This window comes from Esox lucius, chromosome 25, assembly GCF_011004845.1.
Source record: "Esox lucius isolate fEsoLuc1 chromosome 25, fEsoLuc1.pri, whole genome shotgun sequence".
Classification (NCBI taxonomy): Eukaryota; Metazoa; Chordata; class Actinopteri; order Esociformes; family Esocidae; genus Esox; species Esox lucius.
Window position 1 is genome coordinate 20,807,984 of NC_047593.1, and position 22,994 is coordinate 20,830,977.

The following is a 22,994-nucleotide window of genomic DNA, read 5'->3' on the forward strand; positions in this document are numbered from 1 at the left end:
TGAGTGCTAGGGCAAAACCAAAAACATACCAGTACCGGGATTGGGAAACACTGTCAGGTAGGGTAAGAGTCGAATACTCCTGATCTAGGGTATATTGGATAACCACCTATTATTGATAATAAATTATGTGCAGCACAAAATAATTGACATTCACGGGTCCATCCATCCATCATCTTCCTCTTATCCGGGGCCGGGTCGCGGGGACAGCAGTCTATGCAGAGATGCCCAGACTTCCCTCTCCCTAGATCTCTAAGGGAGATTCAAAGGTTACAATGTGAATCTCATAACTTCAAGATTTGATTATTAGGTTGTAGACTAATCTAGTTTCCTGTGTTTTAAAGCTTAGTTGTAAAGGCCATTTCAGACCCTATCAGATGGTTTCGTGACGTCTCATTACAACAACGCTTTTACATGTTCTCTAAGCCATATTGCAAAATCTGTGGAATGGAAGTTAACCTAGTTATAGTATTCATGTTTTTCAATTTTTTCCCCTTGTGGCCTCCATAGTCATTTTCTCCTTGCCAAAACGCAACAACTCCCTAGTAGGTTTGGCTGTCGAAGCCCAAGAAAGTCACAAAGAAAGTACATAATGAATCACTTGTAAAATAAAAAAAAACACAAATCAACGTGACAGTCTAACGGTGACCCCTCTTCAGTGTAGAAAGATATCACCGGGGTGTATTCGTCACCCAAACGTACTGCGAAAAAAATTTCAACAGAGAGAACGTTCATTTCCAAACACTGTTCAACATAACGTAAACGCTGTATTCTGTTTAGTGCAAAAACGTTCTGAGACACGTCGTTTTCCGGAATTAATTCACCCGTTATTTATTGCCGTTCACGTAGAAATGTGGTATGTAGAACACACATGGCTCTCACGGCGTACAATTTGCTGATGAGGAATGTTTACATATCAATGTGTAATTTTCGAAAACTTCAACTGGTACAACAAAAAACTCCCGACGCTGGCGGAAGTGCAAGCCCCGCCCAGCCTATTGGCCAACTACAGTCCGTTATATGTTGTGTCTCCGCCTTTCGCCCGGTTCTTACAGTACCAGGAAGCTAACCTTGGGGACGAACATTTCTTGTAGCGAGATATATATTTCATTAATTTGATAGTACAGCTGAGACATATAAACCCAGGCGCTTTGGTTTTGAAAACAACGGAAGAGAGAGAATGGAGAATGGGTTATCCTCGACCGGTGACGTCCAGTTGGACAACGCTGTCAATCAGTGGTTGCGCTTTGATAAGGTAGGCTAAGTTGTGAAAACGTGGAAAGAACATCCAATGTGTCTAGCTAGCTTGTCACAACCTAAATCTAACTTCTGTTTTTCTAGTTTCTGGTTTGGGCAGACGTCGAGGCTAGTAACGTCGCAGCAAGCGGGTTGCAAGAACATAATGCCGCACTAGTGGCAATTTCATTGTAGCTTGGTACTAACATCCGTGTTTATTATTTACAAAAATCATTTGGTTTACTGTTGGATCTGTTGGTGTTGTAGTTCCCAATTCAGAGGAACCGAATGGGGCTTCTTGTACACACCAAGAGAAATTCATGCGTTTAAAGAGGAAAGAGATGCCACCAATTAAGCAGAATGACCAAAGTAAATGTGATCAGTCTCACAAGGTTGTATTTTCTTGCCCCCTCCTCTGACCCTGACCTTTCGTAGGAGGGTCTATAATCAAACTAGAGATGGTTATGAAAACACGCGCTCCCCTCTTAGTGACATTATTTCCGCGCAGAATCTCCTGACAGCGGAGTTGGTGCGCAGCCTGGTGACCGAAGGAGCAGTGGAGGAGCTGAGGAAATGCTTTGGCTCTAGGATGGAGTTTGGGACAGCCGGCCTCCGCGCCGCCATGGGCCCTGGGACCGCGTGCATGAATGACCTCACCATCATTCAGACCACACAGGTAGACACTGGTAGCACATACACACTGGTAGACACATACACACTGGTAGACACATACACACTGGTAGACACATACACACTGGTAGACACATACACACTGGTAGACACATACACACTGGTAGACACATACACACTGGTAGACACATACACACTGGTAGACACATACACACTGGTAGACACATACACACTGGTAGACACATACACACTGGTAGACACATGGTCATTGGTTTTACCTGTTTATATGCTGTTAACACAACCATGCTTTTAGTGGGTTATCAACAATTCTGTTGGTCTTTCCCTGTCCCCTCTCCCCCCTCCCTCCCCCACTTCTCTCCCCCCCTCCCTTTCTCTTTCCCTCCCCCCAGGGTTTGTGCAGTTATCTGGAGCAGTGTTTTGGAGATGCTCTGAAGGCGAGGGGCGTGGTTGTGGGGTATGACGCCCGGTCCCACCCCCCCAGTGGAGGAGGCAGTAAACGCTTTGCCCAGTTGGCGGCGGCCGTGCTCACCAGCCGAGGAGTCCCCGTCCACCTGTTTAGTGACATCACTCCGACACCTTTTGTGGTACGTCGGTTCAGGGCCTCACGCCACCTCCTTAATGAGGCTGCGCATCAGCGTATTGTTCCAGTCATACTCTTGGGATCTTGTCCATCAGCGTATCGTTCCAGTCATACTCTTGGGATCTTGTCCATCATTGTATCGTTCCAGTCATACTCTTGGGATCTTGTCCATCAGCGTATCGTTCCAGTCATACTCTTGGGATCTTGTCCATCAGCGTATCGTTCCAGTCATACTCTTGGGATCTTGTCCATCATTGTATCGTTCCAGTCATACTCTTGGGATCTTGTCCATCAGCGTATCGTTCCAGTCATACTCTTGGGATCTTGTCCATCATTGTATGTTTCCAGTCTGTAATTGTCTGTGTTTATTAATAACTTGATGGTAAACCACTGTCAAACCACATCTACTTTGTCTCTTCCCTCTCTCCAGCCCTTCACTGTCTCTCATCTAGGACTGTGTGCTGGCGTCATGGTAACCGCCTCTCACAACCCCAAACAGGACAATGGTTACAAGGTAACAGAGATTACTGTCTGAATGACCTCATCTGTTGATAATGTGAGGGTTGTTTTCTAGTGTCTCTCCATCCCCCCTCAGGTGTACTGGGAGAACGGAGCCCAGATTGTGCCTCCTCACGACCAGGGTATCTCCGCAGCAATCCAGACCAACCTGGAGCCCTGGCCAGACTCCTGGAACACCGACTGTCTGACTCACTGTCCTCTGCTGAAGGATCCCTACCTGGACACAAACACACACTACTACAGGACCATACAACAACACTGTCACTACAGGTAACACACTACTACAGGACCATACAACAACACTGTCACTACAGGTAACACACTACTACAGGACCATACAACAACACTGTCACTACAGGTAACACACTACTACAGGACCATACAACAACACTGTCACTACAGGTAACACACTACTACAGGACCATACAACAACACTGTCACTACAGGTAACACACTACTACAGGACCATACAACAACACTGTCACTACAGGTAACACACTACTACAGGACCATACAACAACACTGTCACTACAGGTAACACACTACTACAGGACCATACAACAACACTGTCAATACAGGTAACACACTACTACAGGACCATACAACAACACTGTCAATACAGGTAACACACTACTACAGGACCATACAACAACACTGTCACTACAGGTAACACACTACTACAGGACCATACAACAACACTGTCACTACAGGTAACACACTACTACAGGACCATACAACAACACTGTCACTACAGGTAACACACTACTACAGGACCATACAACAACACTGTCACTACAGGTAACACACTACTACAGGACCATACAACAACACTGTCACTACAGGTAACACACTACTACAGGACCATACAACAACACTGTCACTACAGGTAACACACTACTACAGGACCATACAACAACACTGTCACTACAGGTAACACACTACTACAGGACCATACAACAACACTGTCACTACAGGTAACACACTACTACAGGACCATACAACAACACTGTCACTACAGGTAACACACTACTACAGGACCATACAACAACACTGTCACTACAGGTAACACACTACTACAGGACCATACAACAACACTGTCACTACAGGTAACACACTACTACAGGACACACACACACACACACACACACACACACACACACACACACACACGTGTGAAACTGGAACTCACACCTCTCTAACTAAATGTCTCTTGTTAGGGACATCAACAAGAAGTCGGAGGTGAAAATTGTGCACACATCCGTGCACGGTGTCGGACACCGCTTCGTCCAATCAGCGTTTGAGGCCTTCGACCTCCGACCCCCATACGCAGTGGAGGAGCAGAAAGATCCTGACCCAGAGTTTCCCACAGTGAAATACCCCAACCCTGAGGAGGGGAAGGGGGTCCTGGTGAATACACACACACATGCAGTTTCTATTTTCTGGTCCCCATGAGGGTAGCTGTACAAACGTGTGTGTGTGTGTGTGTGTGTGTGTGTGTGCGCGCGCATCTAAACAGACGCTGTCATTTGCCCTTGCTGAGAGAGAGGGAGCTAGCATAGTTTTGGCCAATGACCCAGATGCTGACCGCCTGGCCATCGCTGAAAAGCCCTCTGGGTAGGTGTGTGTGTCTGCATGCGCTCAGGGTGTGCGAAGCATTTCTGGAATCCATTGTGTGTTAGTGTTACAGGCGTGCACAACACTGCTGTCTGTTCGGTGTGTGTGTGTGCAGCGACCAGTGGCGTGTATTCAGTGGTAATGAACTGGGGGCCTTGCTGGGCTGGTGGGTGTTTCGCTGTTGGAAGCTCACCAACGCTGAGCCGTCGGCGGTGAAGTCGGTTTACATGTTGGCGAGCACCGTCTCCTCCAAGATCCTGCGAGCCATCGCCCTGAAGGAGGGCTTCCACTTTGAGGTGATGCACTCTAATAAACACCACACCAACGAACACACTGATATGCACATTTGGTATAGCCACACACGCTTCTCACACACACCTACAACACACACATTTAGTATAGCCACACTACATAACACACTCAGCCGTCAGACGGGGTCTTTAAAACGTTGTATTCTGAAGAGAGGGTGTCAGACCTTCAAACACTCACTCAAGATGCCAGTCAAACCTGCGTCACATGGACGGCATGGCATTCACCTAAAAACAACCACTTCCTCTATTAATGAACTAATAAGTATTATTCAGCATTTTACTCCCCAGTCGTTTTTTATGAAATCACTTTCTGACTGTGACATCACTTCCTGTGTGTACAGGAAACACTGACAGGTTTCAAGTGGATGGGCAACAGAGCCCGGGAACTACTGGACCAAAACAAGACTGTACTGTTTGCCTTCGAAGAGGCTATAGGTACGCACACACACACATGGACACACACACATTGTAATTGAGTTAAAACAGCTGACTCCATTGAGCTGTTTTGAGAGGTTGTATGTCAAGAATAGTGAGGAAAAGTACTGTAAGACTTTTTCCTTAGGGGGAGGGGGCATTTAGTTTGGGGGGGGGCATTTAGGGTTAAAGATAACCTCTGGTGCATGAGGATCGTGTGTGTCCCATTAGATGCAATCCTAATCACATTACAGGAGACCCACGCATCCAAGCCATGTGACCTTAGTGTGTGTGTGTGTGTGTGTGTGTGTGTGTGTATGTGTCAGGGTACATGTGTAGCTCGGCTGTCCTGGATAAAGACGGTGTGAGTGCTGCAGCCATTGCGGGGGAGATGACATCATACCTGGCCACCAAAAACACCACCCTTTCACAGCAACTGAGCGCCGTCTACGAGGAGTTAGTGACTAACACACGATTCCGACCCTGGCCGAGGGTTATTGTTTGGCCCATGTATTCTGTCAGTGTTTAATCCATTGAAAAGAAACTGGATTTAAGAATAAGACATAAGAATAAGAAATACAACATTTTTAAAAGCAAGTATTAGAAATGTGTAGTTGATTCTCCATAAACCTGTTTTTACATCTGTGGTCTGTCTCTGGTCTCCACTCCTCCCACTCAGGTATGGATACCACATCAGTAAGAACTCCTACTTCATCTGTCACGACCAGGAAGTGATCCGGTCCCTGTTCCAGAGGCTGCGTCACTATGGTAACGAAGACAACGACCAGGACGCCGTGTCATACCCCAGCGAGTGTGGCGGCTTTGCCATCACAGCTGTCCGGGACCTGACCACTGGATACGACAGCACCCAACGAGATCAGAAGGCTGTAAGGAGAGAAGCACACGTTGTTACACACACACAAACACACACACATTAGACAACACGTCTGAAAGTAGATGTAGTGTAGCTTACGGTCAGGTGACCTCTGCCCTCTACACCCCAGGTGCTCCCCACCTCCACCAGCAGTCAGATGATCACCTTCACCTTCTCCAACGGGGGCGTGGCCACCATGAGGACCAGTGGAACGGAACCCAAGATAAAGTACTACACAGAGTTGTGTGCAGCCCCCGGCAACAGGTACCGGTTCACCCACAGACCCACCCGGGCCGGCACGTTGGCGTGGCCCAGTTTAAACCGAACTCTCTGTCTTTCAGTGATGTCGGCGTTCTGCAGAAGGAGCTGGACGATCTGGTCAGTGCCATCGTCGAGAACTTCTTCCAGCCAATCAAGAACAACCTGCTGCCTAAGCCAGAGTAACACGCACACACATACGTTGCTTTCTTAACATTAGGAATGCAATCAAGAGCTTGCCTTTAAACAACATTCCCTCACAAACATTTTGTTTTGAGAACACACATTCCAGAAGTGGAAAGCCTTGTAGCTGGACTTAAACCTAGCAATGAGTGTGACCTAACACAGGGTTAACAAACTGTTTCAGGACTACTGTAGTTTACTGGGGCTTCAGTAGCTGTGAATCAGCATTGGCTGATTAACATCTGTACTGTTCTGTGTATCTGTTTTATGGTTGCAACATTCTGGTCAGTTTATCCATAATTACAGGGTTTTGAGACAATCCACGTTGGAGGATTCTTGATTTCCTGCTTTTTCTGTCCTGATCCTGGGAGTTGTTTTAGGAGAACCTGGGAATAAGTGTTTGGATGTGTGTATTCTAATCTGTCCACACTAGTGTAATGACTGCTACTGTATTAACGGGGACTGTAACTGGGAAAGAACTATGGCAATAATGGGACTTCTTTCAAAGTTAATTACTAATGTAGCTTAACACATTGACTGCAAGCTGCGTAAAGAGTGAAGAACATTAAAATGTGAGAAGTGTCTTAAGTTTTAATGTGATATAATTTTGTTTTATTGTTCTTAATGTCATGTCAGCGCTGCCTCAGGATGTCATTGTTTGTGTTTTTAGGCCGATAATGTCGCAAAAGTTCAATAATATGAATAATTATAATGTGTGAACTGTCCTGACTCCTGCTCCCACCTAGAGTCACATGTGTTTTTGTTTTAACCCTCAGCTAACCTTTTTTCTGTTATTTAACCTGTAGTTTTAACCATTAGTTAACCAACTGTTAACTAACCAGTGGTAACATGCTCAGTCAGTGACGGAGTAGCCCTTACCTTAGTCAACCCATTGACCAATGGCTGCATGCCTCGTCATCAACGGTGTGATTTAGCACCTAATTACAGTAGATTGGTGTCATGAGATGTGATCAGCTGATCTGTAAATTGCTATGCAGCCGTTCTGGAATATAGCGCCAACAACAACCAAGCAGGGGAACCGCCATTGACTGCATCATCGGCCGTAAATTGGTATACCATATGAAGTTCGCTGATAAAGTGAACACCTGTCCTCTGTGCATGTGTTGTGACATCTGGTAGGTGTCTGACGCATTGGTGGACCGGCAGGCCTGCGAGTTACAGAACTCTGCTGCCACCTAGTGTCGTGATCGCCCACATCCTTAACAGGACGGTTGCACTCAAAGAGTGGACAGCACCTGGGACCTACATCCAGACCTCAGTCCTTGATTAACAATTTAAAACATCACATCCAAGCAAGTAGAGTGATTGAGTTTAGTTACTAGTTACGCACCTGACGAGGAGTCATGAGACATGTTGATGAAAATTGACAATTCGTCGCCCATGGCATTAGACGTGACTATAGTTTGCAATGAATTATGGGTGATATCAACCTAACACTCCTAACATCTGGAATAGTAGCCTCAAGCGGATGTGGATTTTATTTTTGAACACTTTTGCAAACTATAAACACTTGCTAAAATCATTGTGGTGTGTATGGGAGAGCCGGAGGATCAAGTAAAAAAAAATTGACGACTGGCTGTAGTGCTGTGTCCGGCCCGGGAAAAGGTTAGACAGCACCGAATACGTTTCCGGGCGCGTGCGATCCGAATAACGGACCACTGGATCTCCGTATTTCATAAATGGGCGACTGACGGTGGTCCCTGAGTCAATTAACAGAACAGAACTGTTGACGTAACCTCACTGTTCAAAGTTGGTAAGTTACCAAAATGGTTCTACTTGCAACTGAATCTCGAACAGTAAAGGTATTATTCAAAGGGTTACCCCACACGGATAGCCAAGTAACCCTTTTGGACTCTCTTATTACTCAATAGTTTGGCAAAGAAAGATTGGTAAATTAGTCAAGCTGCTTGCAAGCCTCCACCGCTGCTCCTGATTCATTCAGATGTTTTGTGTTTGCCACCCCAGTTACCCAACCCTGATCAAGACGGCAACTTTTTAGCACGACTTGGCTGGGTGGAGAGAAAAGTATGTAATGCAGTAAATAATGCAATTCACTCTGAATGAGATGGTCTCCTAAAATTACAAAGATGTAAAAGAAAAATAGCGAGGCTGTGTATTCTATTTATATTTCTTTACGAGGGGGCGACAGACTTGTCAAACTGAGAATGGGAGTGCGTGTTTACACGTCCGACCTTTTACTGAGTTGTGTAGGCTGCACGGACCACACGCTTCCTATAACGCAGCGTCGTCCCTGCGAGGACGTCGAGTCAGCCAGACAGCCCCGTGTGTGTTTCCGGGCAGGTGCGATCCGTATAACGGACCACTGAAGTCCGGAATACGTTTATCTCTCTAATTCATTCGATGTGATCTCGCTTTACCGCCATCGGAACTGAAGGTGCGATACGGTGCGTATGTTTTCCAATCGTACGTAAAGTAATTTGTCTATAAGCTTTATCGTATTCATTAGTTTCGCCCGATTTCTTTTCTGGCATTGAGACTTCCGTTTGAGTATTTTCTATGTAAGTTGTGATTTCGTGTTTGTTTGTATTTAATTGTGATAGCGTCGCTAAGGTATGATTTCAACATTTAATTCACTTCCTCATGCTAACATTGCCGTTTGGCCATTCGCACCAGACTCATTCAAACCATTATTATGCGGTTAAGACGCTTATAACATTTGTCTGAAATGAATGACTGAAACCGTTAAATTCAGTTGGAACAGACTTTGTCGGCATTGCGAGTAGATGAAGTATTTGAACGGTAGCATGGCCCTCCGCCACGACTGGCCTCAAAGGTGACTTACCTATGGAACTGGCCCTGGTTAGATTTAGTTTATGGAATTGGGTGCTATTGTGGATGTTGTGAAGCGAGGTTATACTTAAAGAGACCACCGATGACTCCAAATGTCATCTTCCATTTGTGCCACGGAGAAAGACGCACACTGACACACATCAAACCAGAGCTGGCGCTGTGCTCACTAGGCTGGATCGCGAGTTATTTGCTTTTGGCCCTGATACCTGTCAGTGTAAGGTTGCACTTTAGTTAAGATCGTCCAGAAATTGTTCGAGACTTGTTTTGTTGCTGACTGTACAGGATGCATTCCCATGCAGATAAAAATAGCAAGTTATATTTACACTTCTGGCATCCCTAAGTGTGTGTGTCATGGAGGTTTATGTGTATGTTGACTGACCGTGGTGAGAGTGTGAAGGTCATGTTGGACTCCTCGTCAGCCCAGATTGTGTGTGGATCAGGCCTCCTGTTTGATGTACCCTGAGGGATAGACACAGAGCTAGTGTTGAAATATAGAGCTGGAAACTTTATAAGGCTGGTTACCCTCTTCATGACCCCATCACCTACTACTCTACTTAGTGTGTGTGTCTCTGTGTGTGTGTGTGTGTGTGAGAGAGAGAGAGAGAGAGAGAGAGAGAGAGAGAGAGACAACCACATAAGCTGCAGTACAGAGTTACTGTAATGTTTTTGTTCTAGTCTTCTGTAACTCTGTGCATGGTTTTGGTTGTCTCAGTCTTCAGTAACTCCCTGTAATGTTTTGGTTGTCCCAGTCTACAGTAACTCCCTGTAATGTTTTGGGTTGTCTCAGTCTTCAGTAACTCCCTGTAATGTTTTGGTTGTCTCAGTCTTCAGTAACTCCCTGTAATGTTTTGGGTTGTCTCAGTCTTCAGTAACTCCCTGTAATGTTTTGGTTGTCTCAGTCTTCAGTAACTCCCTGTAATGTTTTGGTTGTCTCAGTCTACAGTAACTCCCTGTAATGTTTTGGGTTGTCTCAGTCTTCAGTAACTCCCTGTAATGTTTTGGTTGTCTCAGTCTTCAGTAACTCCCTGTAATGTTTTGGTTGTCCCAGTCTACAGTAACTCCCTGTAATGTTTTGGTTGTCCCAGTCTACAGTAACTCCCTGTAATGTTTTGGTTGTCTCAGTCTACAGTAACTCCCTGTAATGTTTTGGTTGTCTCAGTCTACAGTAACTCCCTGTAATGTTTTGGTTGTCCCAGTCTACAGTAACTCCCTGTAATGTTTTGGTTGTCCCAGTCTACAGTAACTCCCTGTAATGTTTTGGTTGTCCCAGTCTACAGTAACTCCCTGTAATGTTTTGGTTGTCCCAGTCTACAGTAACTCCCTGTAATGTTTTGGTTGTCCCAGTCTACAGTAACTCCCTGTAATGTTTTGGTTGTCCCAGTCTACAGTAACTCCCTGTAATGTTTTGGTTGTCCCAGCAGGTGTAGGTCCATAGGTCAGCCATGGAGGGCCTCTACTTCGAGGTCAAGCCATCTGCCCCCCCTTCCTCCCCCTTTCACCTCACCCCTAAACGCTCCTCCTCGGCCTCGTCCCTCCTCAACCTCGCCCCTAACAGAAGGTCCTTCACATCCTCCCCCCTCCTCACCCCCCCAGGGAGAAAACAGGCCCCCAGTGAAGATGAAGAGGAAGAGGTTCAGTACACACTGACTCTGATTGGCTGCCTTCCCGTCCACCCATTAACTACCATGGCCATGCTGCCTTGGGTAGTGTCTGAGATCGAGAGGCCCCGGCCTGGGGAGCGTCTGATCAGCCCAGGTCGACACCCTGGAAACGGGGGTGGACTCCCGGAGGGAGAGCGAGTTTCCATTCGAGACAAGGTGGTGCGCCTCTCTGTCTCCTCCTCATGGGTTCGGTGTGTATGGACAGAGGAGGAGGAGGAGGGCAGCAGCCGGCCATGGGACCCCCTTACACACACCCATGTCCGCCAGCATGTGTTGTTTGAGTGCAGGCCACATCGAATCGCCAAGCTGCTCCACAACAGCAGAGAGCCATGTAGCTTTGGTTGTCTGGTCCGAGACAGAAATCTGTGCCGCTGCTACAGCTTCCACTGTCACAACCGGACCAAGGTAGGCTGTCTGTGTGTGTGTCTGTGTGTGTGTCTGTGTGTGTGTCTGTGTGTGTGTCTGTGTGTGTGTCTGTGTGTGTCTGTGTGTGTTTGTCTGTGTTTGTAATTGCATGCGTTTATGTAGTGTGCTGTTTGTCACAGCATGACCAGTTGCATGTTACACACACATTGGCTATATATATATATTTTTTTTTTATTTTTTGGAATGTTCAACTGTTTGTGGAATATACCCCAAGGGAGGGGATGAGAGATCAGGTGAATTGAAAGAGTTTGTGAGAAGAGAGAAGACTGGTTGTGAAGAACTGTCAGAAGACGGTCATTTGGTCACTCAGGGAGGGAGGGCTATATAAAGGTGTGACTCTTTCAGAGGTGTGTGTGTGTGTGTGTGTGTTTGTGTGACCGCTTCAGTATTTGTTATGTCTCAGTGTGACATCAGATACATAGTGTCAGCAACATTACAGAATGCCTCTAAATACGCACACACACACAAACATGCACACACACTTCTCATACAACTAGTTATAAGGTATTTTCCTTGTATCAAACAGGGTGTAGATAAGGTTACCACAGAGACCACTTCCTGTGTTTGTGTGTGTGTGTGTGTGTGTTCGTGTTTGTTTGTGTGTGACCGCTTCAGTATTTATGTCTGTGTGACATCAGATACATGGTCTCAGCAACATTATAGAATGCCTCTAAATACACACACGCACACGCACACACACACACTTCTCATACAACTAGTTATAAGGTATTTTCCTTGTATCATACTGGGTGTAGATTAGGTTACCATGGAGACCACTGTGTGTGTGCGGTCGTGTGTGCGTGCGCACTGACCAATTATCAACTCTGTCTGATTACTCTCCTCCTCCTGCTTCCTCCCTCTCTGTTTCATTTTCAATTTAGATGGCATTTATTTTGCCAAAGCAAGTGGCAAATGATAAATACATAATGTTTAATAACAAAAGTTCAAGAAAAAACAGACATTCTAAACTTTACTCACACAAAGACGTTTTGAAAGGATAATGGCATTTCTGAGGTTATTCGCTGTCTCTTTCCTTTCTCACATCTCTCTATTCCTCTCTGTCTCTGCCCTTCATTCTTTAATTATGTCACTTGGGCCAAGCCACCTGTTGCTCTGATGCACACAGAGAGGATATTTGTGCCCTGAAATACAAGTCATTGTGAAGAGGCTTTTATTAGCTCCAATGACCTCCCTTGTTGAGAACCAATTCTAATTTAAAATGACAACTGGGCCGAACAACACCGTTCAAATAAACAATAAAAACAAAACACTATTTACATTGTAACATACAGATAGCTTGTTTAGTTTGTTTTTGAATGGGTGAAATTAGTGTCAATGTTTGCAGTTTGTGTAATGTTTACCTGATTGTTTCCCCCCATAATTATCAAGTTTTTGTCCTATTTTCCTCTTGCTTTGTCAAATAAATCATACAGAATGTTCCCATACCAACATGGCTCTTTGAAATGTGATTTGATTTAAATTATTTTCAGGCGCCAGGTGGCGTAGTTGTACACTTTAATAAAATCGAGTTGGGGAAACTTTTGAGTTTTTTTTATTATTGTTTTATGTACAGTGCGTGCCATCGGTGAATGGGACGTCATAGTGAATTCCCTGGATGTCTCTCTGCATAGCAATTTAGAGATAATCTGTTGCTGCGCGGACGTTATACCGGCTTAGTGAAACGACAGTATTTCGTTTACATGAGGAGTCTAGCGCCAAAAGTTTGACCAGTCGGGTCCGGGACGGTGTCGCCCTCCTCTCCCCGGGCATTGGCGCATTATGACAGTTTGCAGCAGCGCGCGCGCCATTGGGTCGGAAACAGCGGTTTATTGAAGGGAGGGAGGCACGAGCGAGGAACAGGAATCAAGTTAACTTTGTTCTGCTCCGGGCCAACGGAAAACACACCACCCTGGAAGCTAGCTACCCTGCTGGTCAAGTTTATGGCGGATGGGATGAAAGCGCGGCTACAGAGATTCAATTTATTCAATGTCAAGACACAGCCGAAACCTGTAAGTTGCTTGTAGCCCCAGTGCTGTACACCTTTTGAAACGTGTCTTGTGTTTTCCGTACTGTTTTCTGCGGTCCTATTGTTAGTGCTCACTCGCACCAACCACGTTACAGTACAGTAGTCCGCTAATATTAACGTCAGCTAGCTACCAGTACAGTCTACTTTGATTAGCTCCAGTACTGACTGTACTGGCTAACTGGAATTGTGATGGGAACGTGGTTTTTCCTCTTCAAATGTGTGGTGACATAAGAATGCGTTATATTTTTATGTAACAAGTTGAACTTGTAGGTTGTTGTGAAGTTAATTTTACTTTTTAGATACGGGAAGACTACATGTGCAGTACTGTAACGTCAGTGTTATTTGCTCAGAGTGAATTAGCTCCTCACAATAGCCATTAGCTGCGTTTGACGGCTAGAGAGGTGCAGCAGAATTATATTTTAATTATCGTTGTGTAGTCAGCTAGGTAGACTAATCCATTACTGAACAACTGGGTGATGTGCCAAACGTTCATCGGCAACTGCCCATGTTACGTTTATAAGCTAGGTAAGCGCCTAAAGAAATGCTTACACAAACACAGTTTTGTGTACTTGTGACATGGTACGAACAGAAGGAATCTGTATATTTGGTTTGTTAATTTAGTAGCAGTTATGATGTCTCTCCGTAAGCTATTGTGTTAAATAGGGATGTATATTCAAAGCTAACGTTAAGGGAAGTGTGATGTCATATGGGAATGACATAAGTGATGGTCTGCCTGTTTTAGGGTCAGTTTGGGCAATACACACACACACACACACACACACACAATATGAAAAATGACTACTGAACTCTTCAGTGCCGAAAAGAGCTGCTTGGTGTCATTTTCTTGTTTAACTCTGGTGCAATGTACATTTTCTTTGGATTGCTGAGTGGTGGGTGTTTGTGTGTTTGCTTTTGCAAGCTTGTTTTTGTGTCACAATCAAGGTTGTCTGATAACCGGCAGCATGAATGTCTGTTTCAAAGTCACAAGGTGATAACAAGCAGAATATACATCTGTGTCAGTTGAAGTTATGAGAGAAGACTCCATTCTTAGATAATTTAGCTACAACCATAAAGTCTAACTTCTCTCTGTCCCCCTTTCTGACGATTATGGCCTTGCCTAGTCGCAACAGATCCACTGCAGGTGGTATTTGATATTTGCTGACATTGGCTTTCCCACTTTCTAATCGCAGGTTGGGAGAACCGATGTGTGACTTAGAACATGAGGCAAAAATATTGCGTTTTACCTATTTTGCAATCAGGGCAGGCCAATTTAAAAGAGTGCAGTTTATTATCGAGGACAGAGATCAGTCAATGGTAGCAATTTTCAACAATAGGAGGCTTATTTTGTCAAAGGGATATGTCCGTTTTGTTACACATCAGCAACTGTCCACCCTCCCAAAAATAAACCAAAATGAATCCCTTTAAGTCTGGGTTTCGCCAGTAAAAAAACATTCAGCAGTCGTTATTGGCCTCAAGATGGCAGATTGGTGCATTTCTACATCACATAGTTCTTCATAATATACAGTGTGCCATATGGAGTGGACAATATACAGTGTGCCATATGGAGTGGACAATATACAGTCATATGGAGTGGACAATATACAGTCATATGGAGTGGACAATATACAGTCATATGGAGTGGACAATATACAGTCATATGGAGTGGACAATATACAGTCATATGGAGTGGACAATATACAGTCATATGGAGTGGACAATATACAGTCATATGGAGTGGACAATGTACAGTCATATGGAGTGGACAATATACAGTCATATGGAGTGGACAATATACAGTCATATGGAGTGGACAATGTACAGTCATATGGAGTGGACAATATACAGTCATATGGAGTGGACAATATACAGTCATATGGAGTGGACAATGTACAGTCATATGGAGTGGACAATGTACAGTCATATGGAGTGGACAATGTACAGTCATATGGAGTGGACAATATACAGTCATATGGAGTGGACAATATACAGTCATATGGAGTGGACAATATACAGTCATATGGAGTGGACAATGTACAGTCATATGGAGTGGACAATGTACAGTCATATGGAGTGGACAATGTACAGTCATATGGAGTGGACAATGTACAGTCATATGGAGTGGACAATGTACAGTCATATGGAGTGGACAATGTACGCAGTGTGCCATATTGTTGGAAGCAGCCGGTGAGTGTAGACCAGACAGTAGGCAAGCAGAGTCTTGAAGGGGGAAAGGAATGTTGTTACTGATCTTGTGTAAATCTGTGGTGCATTGTGGGTCCATTGTAAACGACATGACTGATTTCCATATGATGAGTGTATGACGCCAGTGGTGTGGCAGGGAGCTGTGTGGAACAGCCCTGTGTCTTCGGCTGGCCAGGCACCCTTGATAATAACACAACTGCTACAAGGCCAGAACTATGACCTGTAGCCTGTCAGTAGCCGGCTGGTTGTCTGTCTGACGGAGTGACTGTCTCTAATTAGAATGCATGTGTACATGCATGAATCCATTTCCAAGACGGGTCTGTGTGTGTCATGGTAGTCACCCTCAGCCCATTGTGTTTCAGCCCTTCTATGTCAACACACTTTCCCCTGGTTGGTTTTTGGGCAACAGTAGGAGTCACATTTAGTTGTTCTCTCGCCCTCCCACCACCATTTAGAGTCACCATTATCATCATAACGTAACAAATACCTAATGTTACAGTTCTGGGAAGTTAGCCGGAAGAGAAATTAATTGACTACTTTATCTGCAGCTGCAGTGCATGACAATCCACTCATGCAGAGAATGGGGGAGTTAACTTAGTCTTCACTGATGACTTATAAGAGAGTTGTGAATTAGGGATGGTGACTGATTAACTGGTTCACTAACATGCTGTTTTTTTTTTAATCATCTCTTCTGATGACACAGCAGCTGTCTTTAAGCTGATTAAGCTAACTGGCCGATATTGAATATATGGCCTAATTTACAACTGAATGCTTCCCTTCTGTCTCTATTCAGGTTATTGGCTAAATGCTCATTCTACCTGTTTGGTGCTGTAATTTGTCCTTTTCATTTAAAATGTTAGTTATTTTGTTTTAATTCAGTTGATTTAAACTATAACTTTCAAGATAGATGATCTAGTGCAAATATAGTCTACTGCCGGTTTAATGACTTCTCATTGTCAATAAATGGGGGACAAAACGATACCTTTTACTTTTTAGTATTTTGAAATCACTACCATTGGTCTCAGCCCTTACTGATACTACCAGGTAACTGTTGAAATGTCTAAAAGGGTTTAGGGCTTGGTGATGGGAGCTACAACGTTCCTTAAACAGTGTGGCTGAATGCATTTCATAGTTCCCATATTTCACACATTTGAATCTGTCCTAAAGGGCACTGTATTGCTGTATACATCATACCGGGTTGTGGCGGGTTGGAGTCATGTGGGTTTGGGGCCGTGGCTGGTCAAGGTCGTGGTAACCACTACCAGCCAAGGGGGGGGGGGGGGGCCTTCTTGCCTTCTCTCCTCTCCCCCTCCTTGCCTTCTCTCCTCTCCCCCTCCTTGCTTTCTTTCCCTTTCCTCTTATCCCCCCCCCCCCATTTTTTCTCGTCTTGTGACTGTCACTGCTCTAACTTTCGGCTGAGTGGTAGAAACCGGCCTGTAAACATCTGTGTATGTAGTAGTTGTAAGGGTGGTGCTCATTGGCCAATTGGCCAATCCTTGTTTTATTCTCCAGTTCGGTCCAAATTATCCATTTCATATGATGAGCAGAGAAATTGTTAATTTCTCAGTACTGTGAAAAAGTGTTTGGCCCCGTGAGGATAAAGACAATCTTATTTCTTAAAAAACCCACTGAAGTAAAGTCAAAGAAACATGAATACAGTTTCACCTGATGTTTGTGTGGTTGTATTTATGTCTGTGTTTGTTGGCGCTTTGGTTCTTCTAACGGCTCTCGGGTCTCAGACAGGGTGGTACCTTTAGCTCTGGAGCTTAGCTGTATGACATCAGTGTCTTGAACAATCTCCCAGCTTCGTTTTATCCCTCTCTCCTTCTGTTTCATCCCTCTTTCGCTCCATACCTCCATCTCTCTCCTCTCTTGACTGTGTGAACCTTAACCTCTGAGCTGATTCCCTGATTCACATGACCCTAGGAGGATAGCAGGGACTGATGCCCATGGTACCCGGGTCAGCAGTTCCCCCCCTCCATGCCTGCCTGACCCGTCATGAAAAATTTGGCTAAGAGCCGCGGGACACTGGAGGGACACTGGAGGGACACTGGAGGGAAGGGCTGGGGGAGATATTTTCTTTTTTTTGCAATAAGGCACTTATTACAGGAGTCACAAGCACCATGCATTTACTGTTTGACAAATTCCACCACTGGCCAGGTTGAATGTACTGCACATGTGCAACCAATACTTGTTAAAACTTGCACAGCTAAGCGGATATAAGCGCCCAGACTGGCTGGTTATGAGGCAACCTGCACATTGTGTGTGTGATTCTAATTAGACAGCTCTGGTTTCCAACTTCTCTTTCTTGTCATTTGCTTCCTACTTGTACACTCCTGAGCTTTGTGTTATGGTGTGTTTTCCACCGGAAAAGAGAGAGAGACACACACACACACACAGACACACCATGACTGGGTGACTGTGAGAGGGGTTGAAACAGCTCCTATGTCCCCCCCGGTTTCCTGTTCTTTCACTGAACAAGACCTGCGTTTGTGACACTCTTTCTAGAGACTGGAAATGCTGCAGTTTTTAAGAAACATGTTAAACCTGTTGAGGGAGACAGGCAAAAAATACTACTTTCAGTTAGGAACTGGGGTTTGTTGTAGGAATTAGCATAGCCAGTTTGACAGGAGTGGTCATTGGTCATCCAGGCGTCAGCTGACATCAGGATCAATCCTATGACACTATCAGATTTTGGGCTGATTATATAATTGTCAGGTTACTCACTCACTCTGTTTGGTTCTGTTTTTATCTGTGGGGGGGGGGGGTTGTAATTAATGAAATGATGGTCTTGATATCGTTATTAATTGAATCAAATACACAGTCATTGTAGTAGATCAGAGAGGCATTTCTATCTTAAAGCATGTATTTCTGTATAATTTACTGTTAATTTAATGTATCCAATGCAAGAATGAGGAACACTGATTGGCTTTCAGCAGGGCATACAGTAAATATTTAGTGTTTCATTTGGAGTCTTGTTGCTTTGCCATATGTTCTACTATATTAGTCATGGCCAACACCGCACTAGATTAAAAACTAGAAATATAGTATGGACATGAATTAAACATTCTTCTAAGGCGTTCAGGTGCCTTTCTTTTCAAAAGTCTGCTTATTATTTACAGCAGCTGACAATCTGGATGGTCCTAATTGTCCTGTTTCTCTTTTAAATCTTAAAGCCAAATAGAATAAATCACCTAACCAAAGAAATGACAAAAGCAACTGTCTCCAAAATCCTTATGGTGGATGGGATGTTTCAAGGCTGTGTTTATTCTAAAGGCTCAAGGAGCTTGGACTCTGTCAAGTACCTGGAGATTTTACAGCAAAATCTGCCTTTTCCTGCGGGCACCGTTTTTAACAATATTCCCTGTATTAGTTGGGCATCATCCCTTAAGTTGAGTATTGAAGTGCAATATGAAATGCTTGTGGAGTTGGTTTACAGTGGAGCATGTTACCCAAATATTCCCCACTGTACTAATGTGATGGATCATAGCCAGTCAGCCAGCCAGGGTGTCAATCTAACCAGTCAGTCAATTAGCTGGGTACAGTCAGTCTAACCAGTCAGTAAACTGGGTAGAGTCAGTCGGTCTGCCGGGTAGAGTCAGTAAACTGGGTAGAGTCAGTCTGTTCAGTGTACCATTCTAGGGTCTGTAGGCAGGCAGATCAGAGACATGACCTCATAGTGAGTCACCACTCCTGTTTAAATTGCCTCTCTCTCACACAGTCTGTTTGGTTGAGTCAGGTCTAATGCTCTGTTAGACCCGGATCAACTACAAGGGGGATTTTCCAGAAACCAGTTTGTATTTGGTTAGGTTTAGGGGAAAGGGTTAGGTTTAGTCATTGAGGTTAGAATGAGCATGCTTACAGTCCAGTCCACACATGAATGCCTGTTGTGTGTCTGTTATGTAGATTATTAGGATTAACTAGTTGGTATCAATCATGTGTGAAACTATTTCCTCCCTCCCAGGTTCCTGAGATCATCAGTGCGCTGCGTCAGGCTGGGAAGAGCTCGGCGCGCAATGATGACCTCACAGACCCCTTACAAGCTGCTTCTTCCTCAGAAGACTGCACTTCCTCTTCATCCACAAACTCCTCTTCCTCCTCTGTCTCCACGACCAATGCTTCCGTTAGTGCCGTCTGCACCTCGACCATGTTTGCCAAGCGGTTTGAGGTGCTTTTCTGCGGCAGAGTGACCGTTGCGCACAAGAAAGCGCCACCGGCTTTGATTGACGAGTGCATAGAGAAATTCAGCCAATCCAGAGGCACCGAGGGAGGGGCTAAACCAGTAAGCAGCGGGGGATTTGTCAGTGGGCTGCGGAGAGCTCTGACTTTCCCGCTGGCGCTTAACGGTAAACCAGGGGATGAAGAGCAGGATGCAGTGAGAGAGGGAGGACAGGACAGGGGGAGGGAGTGGGCCCCTGCTGGTGAGAGGCCGATGTTTTTTAAACGCGACCCCAGTTTCCCCTGCCTGGAGGCTCTGGATGAGAACGGCCTGTCACCAGAGCTACACACACCCCCCGGAGACCCACGCGCCGCAGGAGTCCAGCCTGCCAGCCTCCAGGAGAACAGGACCATGCTATTTATGGTAACCGCATGCACACCACACATACACACCGCATGCACACCACACATACACACCGCATGCACACCACACATACACACCGCATGCACACCACACATGCACACCACACATACACACCGCACGCACACCACACATACACACCGCACGCACACCACACATACACACCGCACGCACACCACACATACACACCGCACGCACACCACACATACACACCGCACGCACACCACACATACACACCGCACGCACACCACGCATGCACACCGCACGCACACCACGCATGCACACCGCACGCACACCACGCATGCACACCGCACGCACACACCGCACGCACACCGCACGCATACACACCGCACGCACACCGCACGCATACACACCGCACGCACACCGCACGCATACACACCGCACGCATACACACCGCACGCACACCGCACGCATACACACCGCACGCACACCACACGCATACACACCGCACGCACACCACACATACACCACATACACGCCACGCACACCATACACACACGTTTATCTCCTGTCTCAAACAATCTTTTTTTAGCAAATTGCCCATTTATTGCAAATGCAAAACAAATAGTTTCAATTAAAGTTTTTTCCTAGATGCTCTGTGGTAAAATCTGTTAGCTGTAGTTGTCTTACGGGTAAATCTGTTAGATGTAGTTGTCTTACGGCTAAATCTGTTAGCTGTAGTTGTCTTACGGCTAAATCTGTTAGCTGTAGTTGTCTTACGGTTAAATCTGTTAGCTGTAGTTGTCTTACGGCTAAATCTGTTAGCTGTAGTTGTCTTACGGCTAAATCTGTTAGCTGTAGTTTTCTTACGGCTAAATCTGTTAGCTGTAGTTGTCTTAAGGCTAAATCTGTTAGCTGTAGTTGTCTTATGGGTAAATCTGTTAGCTGTAGTTGTCTTATGGGTAAATCTGTTAGCTGTAGTTGTCTTACGGGTAAATCTGTTAGCTGTAGTTGTCTTACGGCTAAATCTGTTAGCTGTAGTTGTCTTACGGGTAACAGATTTACAGTTTGGCCTCTGCTCTGCTGACTCTTCCTGATCACATGTGCTGCAGATTCCCCATGTAATCCATGACACCAACGCTCAACGCCCCCTGGTTGACAAACTAGTTACAGACAACATAGGAAATAACTCCGTAAGAGGCCAGACTGGCACCTGCAATAGTTATCAAAATACCCTGTCTGTGAAAGTTGGATGTGGAGTGACCTCACATTGGGAGACTTTGCACTTTGACCCTGCTTTTAATGCCGTTGACTCTAAACAAACACACTAGTTCACTATCTTTGACTTTGTTCAGCCCTACACTCAGTAAGCATCGCTGGTAATTTTTCATTTTCTAATGACAACATTGACATCTAAAGATGTGTTTTGTCATTTCATTGAGTGGCTACGATCATGTTGAATTTTTTAAGTAGCTGCTCTCTTGCCAAAAAGGTGGGAGACCCCTTGGTTGCTATAATATTGTAATATATTATTCCAAATGTAGTACCAGTGTGTGCTGTATGTCAGCAGACCCAGTCAGTATATCAACGGTTCATCATGCTGCATGTTTTTGTTCTTCTAGTGGTTGTTGATTTCATTGTCATTTATTGCAGGTGTCTCTCGTGTGACCATGCTTCAAATATGGATTTCTGAAAACAAAGTTCTGATCCAGACATTTTTCTAATGTCCTGCCTGTCAGCATCGCCCCTTTGTGAAGTGGTGCTTTAAGAATGTGTTGTACGACATTAACAGAAAGGCCTCCCTAGGATCTTATAATGGAATCCCCTATTCTCTTAGGCAGCCTACAGTAGGAGACATTTGAAAACATTTCATTAAACCTTCAGACAAATGCGTTAACTTTGCCATGAACAGCAATGCCCTCTAGCTGCAAGCCTCGAAATACATCACTGCCCCTTCAGAGATAGAAAATTGCTTTTTACCAGACTCTAGAAATGTAGGTAATTTGTGCCTGATCCCACCTCCTCAACATTGACTGTGTGAACTAACAGGGCCGACTGAGCCAGTTGGAGGAGTTTAACATTGACTGTGTGAACTAACAGGGCCGACTGAGCCAGTTGGGGGAGTTTAGGGGGTATTTTTCCTGAGGCAGCTGCCTCTGTTCCCTGTGATTCAACCCTCTCCATGACTCATTTATGAGACACTCGCTCAGGTGACACCTCCGTGGATGAATTCTGTGCAACCCTCTGCCACTTTTTTAGACTTCCTGTTTTCCTGTCCATGTGGGAAGTTGTCAGCATTGAATCAGGAAATAGAGCAGGAAGTTGTCTGTCACAACAGAAACATCTCTATTAACTCCTTCACCTCATGCACAGGATGTTTTGGTGACTATTACATTGTTCTTGTCCTGTGTCCTCTGTCTCCCTTTAACATTCATAGAACCGTACACAGGCCCTCTTCAGACCCCTTCAGGTTTTCCACTTGTCCGTCATTCTCCTTCTGAGCTCAGTTTTGGACGTAGCCATCTATCTCTCCCTGCTCTCTGGCCCTGGCCCAAACAGGAATGCTGACTCAGCCATGACAAACACAGCACTCACCACAGCCCTGTGTTTAGCCGGAACACACACACACACACACCCCAGGCGTATTACTTTCATGAATGGGGAACTAGA

General features: G+C 45.2%; 2 protein-coding genes across 9 annotated transcripts in view; both read left to right on the top strand.

Moving 5' to 3' along the window:
* Nucleotides 1–1,027: 1,027 nt before the first annotated feature.
* pgm2 (phosphoglucomutase 2) lies at nucleotides 1,028–7,225 on the top strand. The gene is made up of 13 exons (XM_029118480.2): nucleotides 1,028–1,252; nucleotides 1,742–1,909; nucleotides 2,274–2,468; nucleotides 2,895–2,978; nucleotides 3,060–3,253; nucleotides 4,201–4,390; nucleotides 4,500–4,597; nucleotides 4,713–4,893; nucleotides 5,250–5,343; nucleotides 5,649–5,778; nucleotides 6,002–6,209; nucleotides 6,327–6,460; nucleotides 6,538–7,225. The coding sequence occupies exons 1-13, from the start codon at nucleotides 1,178–1,180 to the stop codon at nucleotides 6,638–6,640; spliced, it is 1,854 nt and encodes a 617-aa protein (XP_028974313.2). The 5' UTR covers nucleotides 1,028–1,177; the 3' UTR covers nucleotides 6,641–7,225.
* A 496-nt stretch (nucleotides 7,226–7,721) lies between these two features.
* The window catches only part of tbc1d1 (TBC1 (tre-2/USP6, BUB2, cdc16) domain family, member 1), a 39,786-nt gene continuing 24,513 nt past the window's right edge, over nucleotides 7,722–22,994 (top strand). Inside the window, exons 1-3 of one of the 8 annotated variants that reach the window (XM_034290975.1) lie at nucleotides 7,722–8,411; nucleotides 10,888–11,535; nucleotides 19,749–20,366. In XM_034290975.1, the coding sequence (XP_034146866.1) occupies nucleotides 10,912–11,535; nucleotides 19,749–20,366 (1,242 nt within the window). In that variant the 5' untranslated portion in view covers nucleotides 7,722–8,411; nucleotides 10,888–10,911. Of the gene's footprint in view, nucleotides 8,412–8,725; nucleotides 9,083–10,887; nucleotides 11,536–13,135; nucleotides 13,566–19,748; nucleotides 20,367–22,994 lie in introns of those variants that run through there. The other 7 variants (XM_034290976.1, XM_034290974.1, XM_034290973.1 and 4 more) reach the window with 7 other exon arrangements.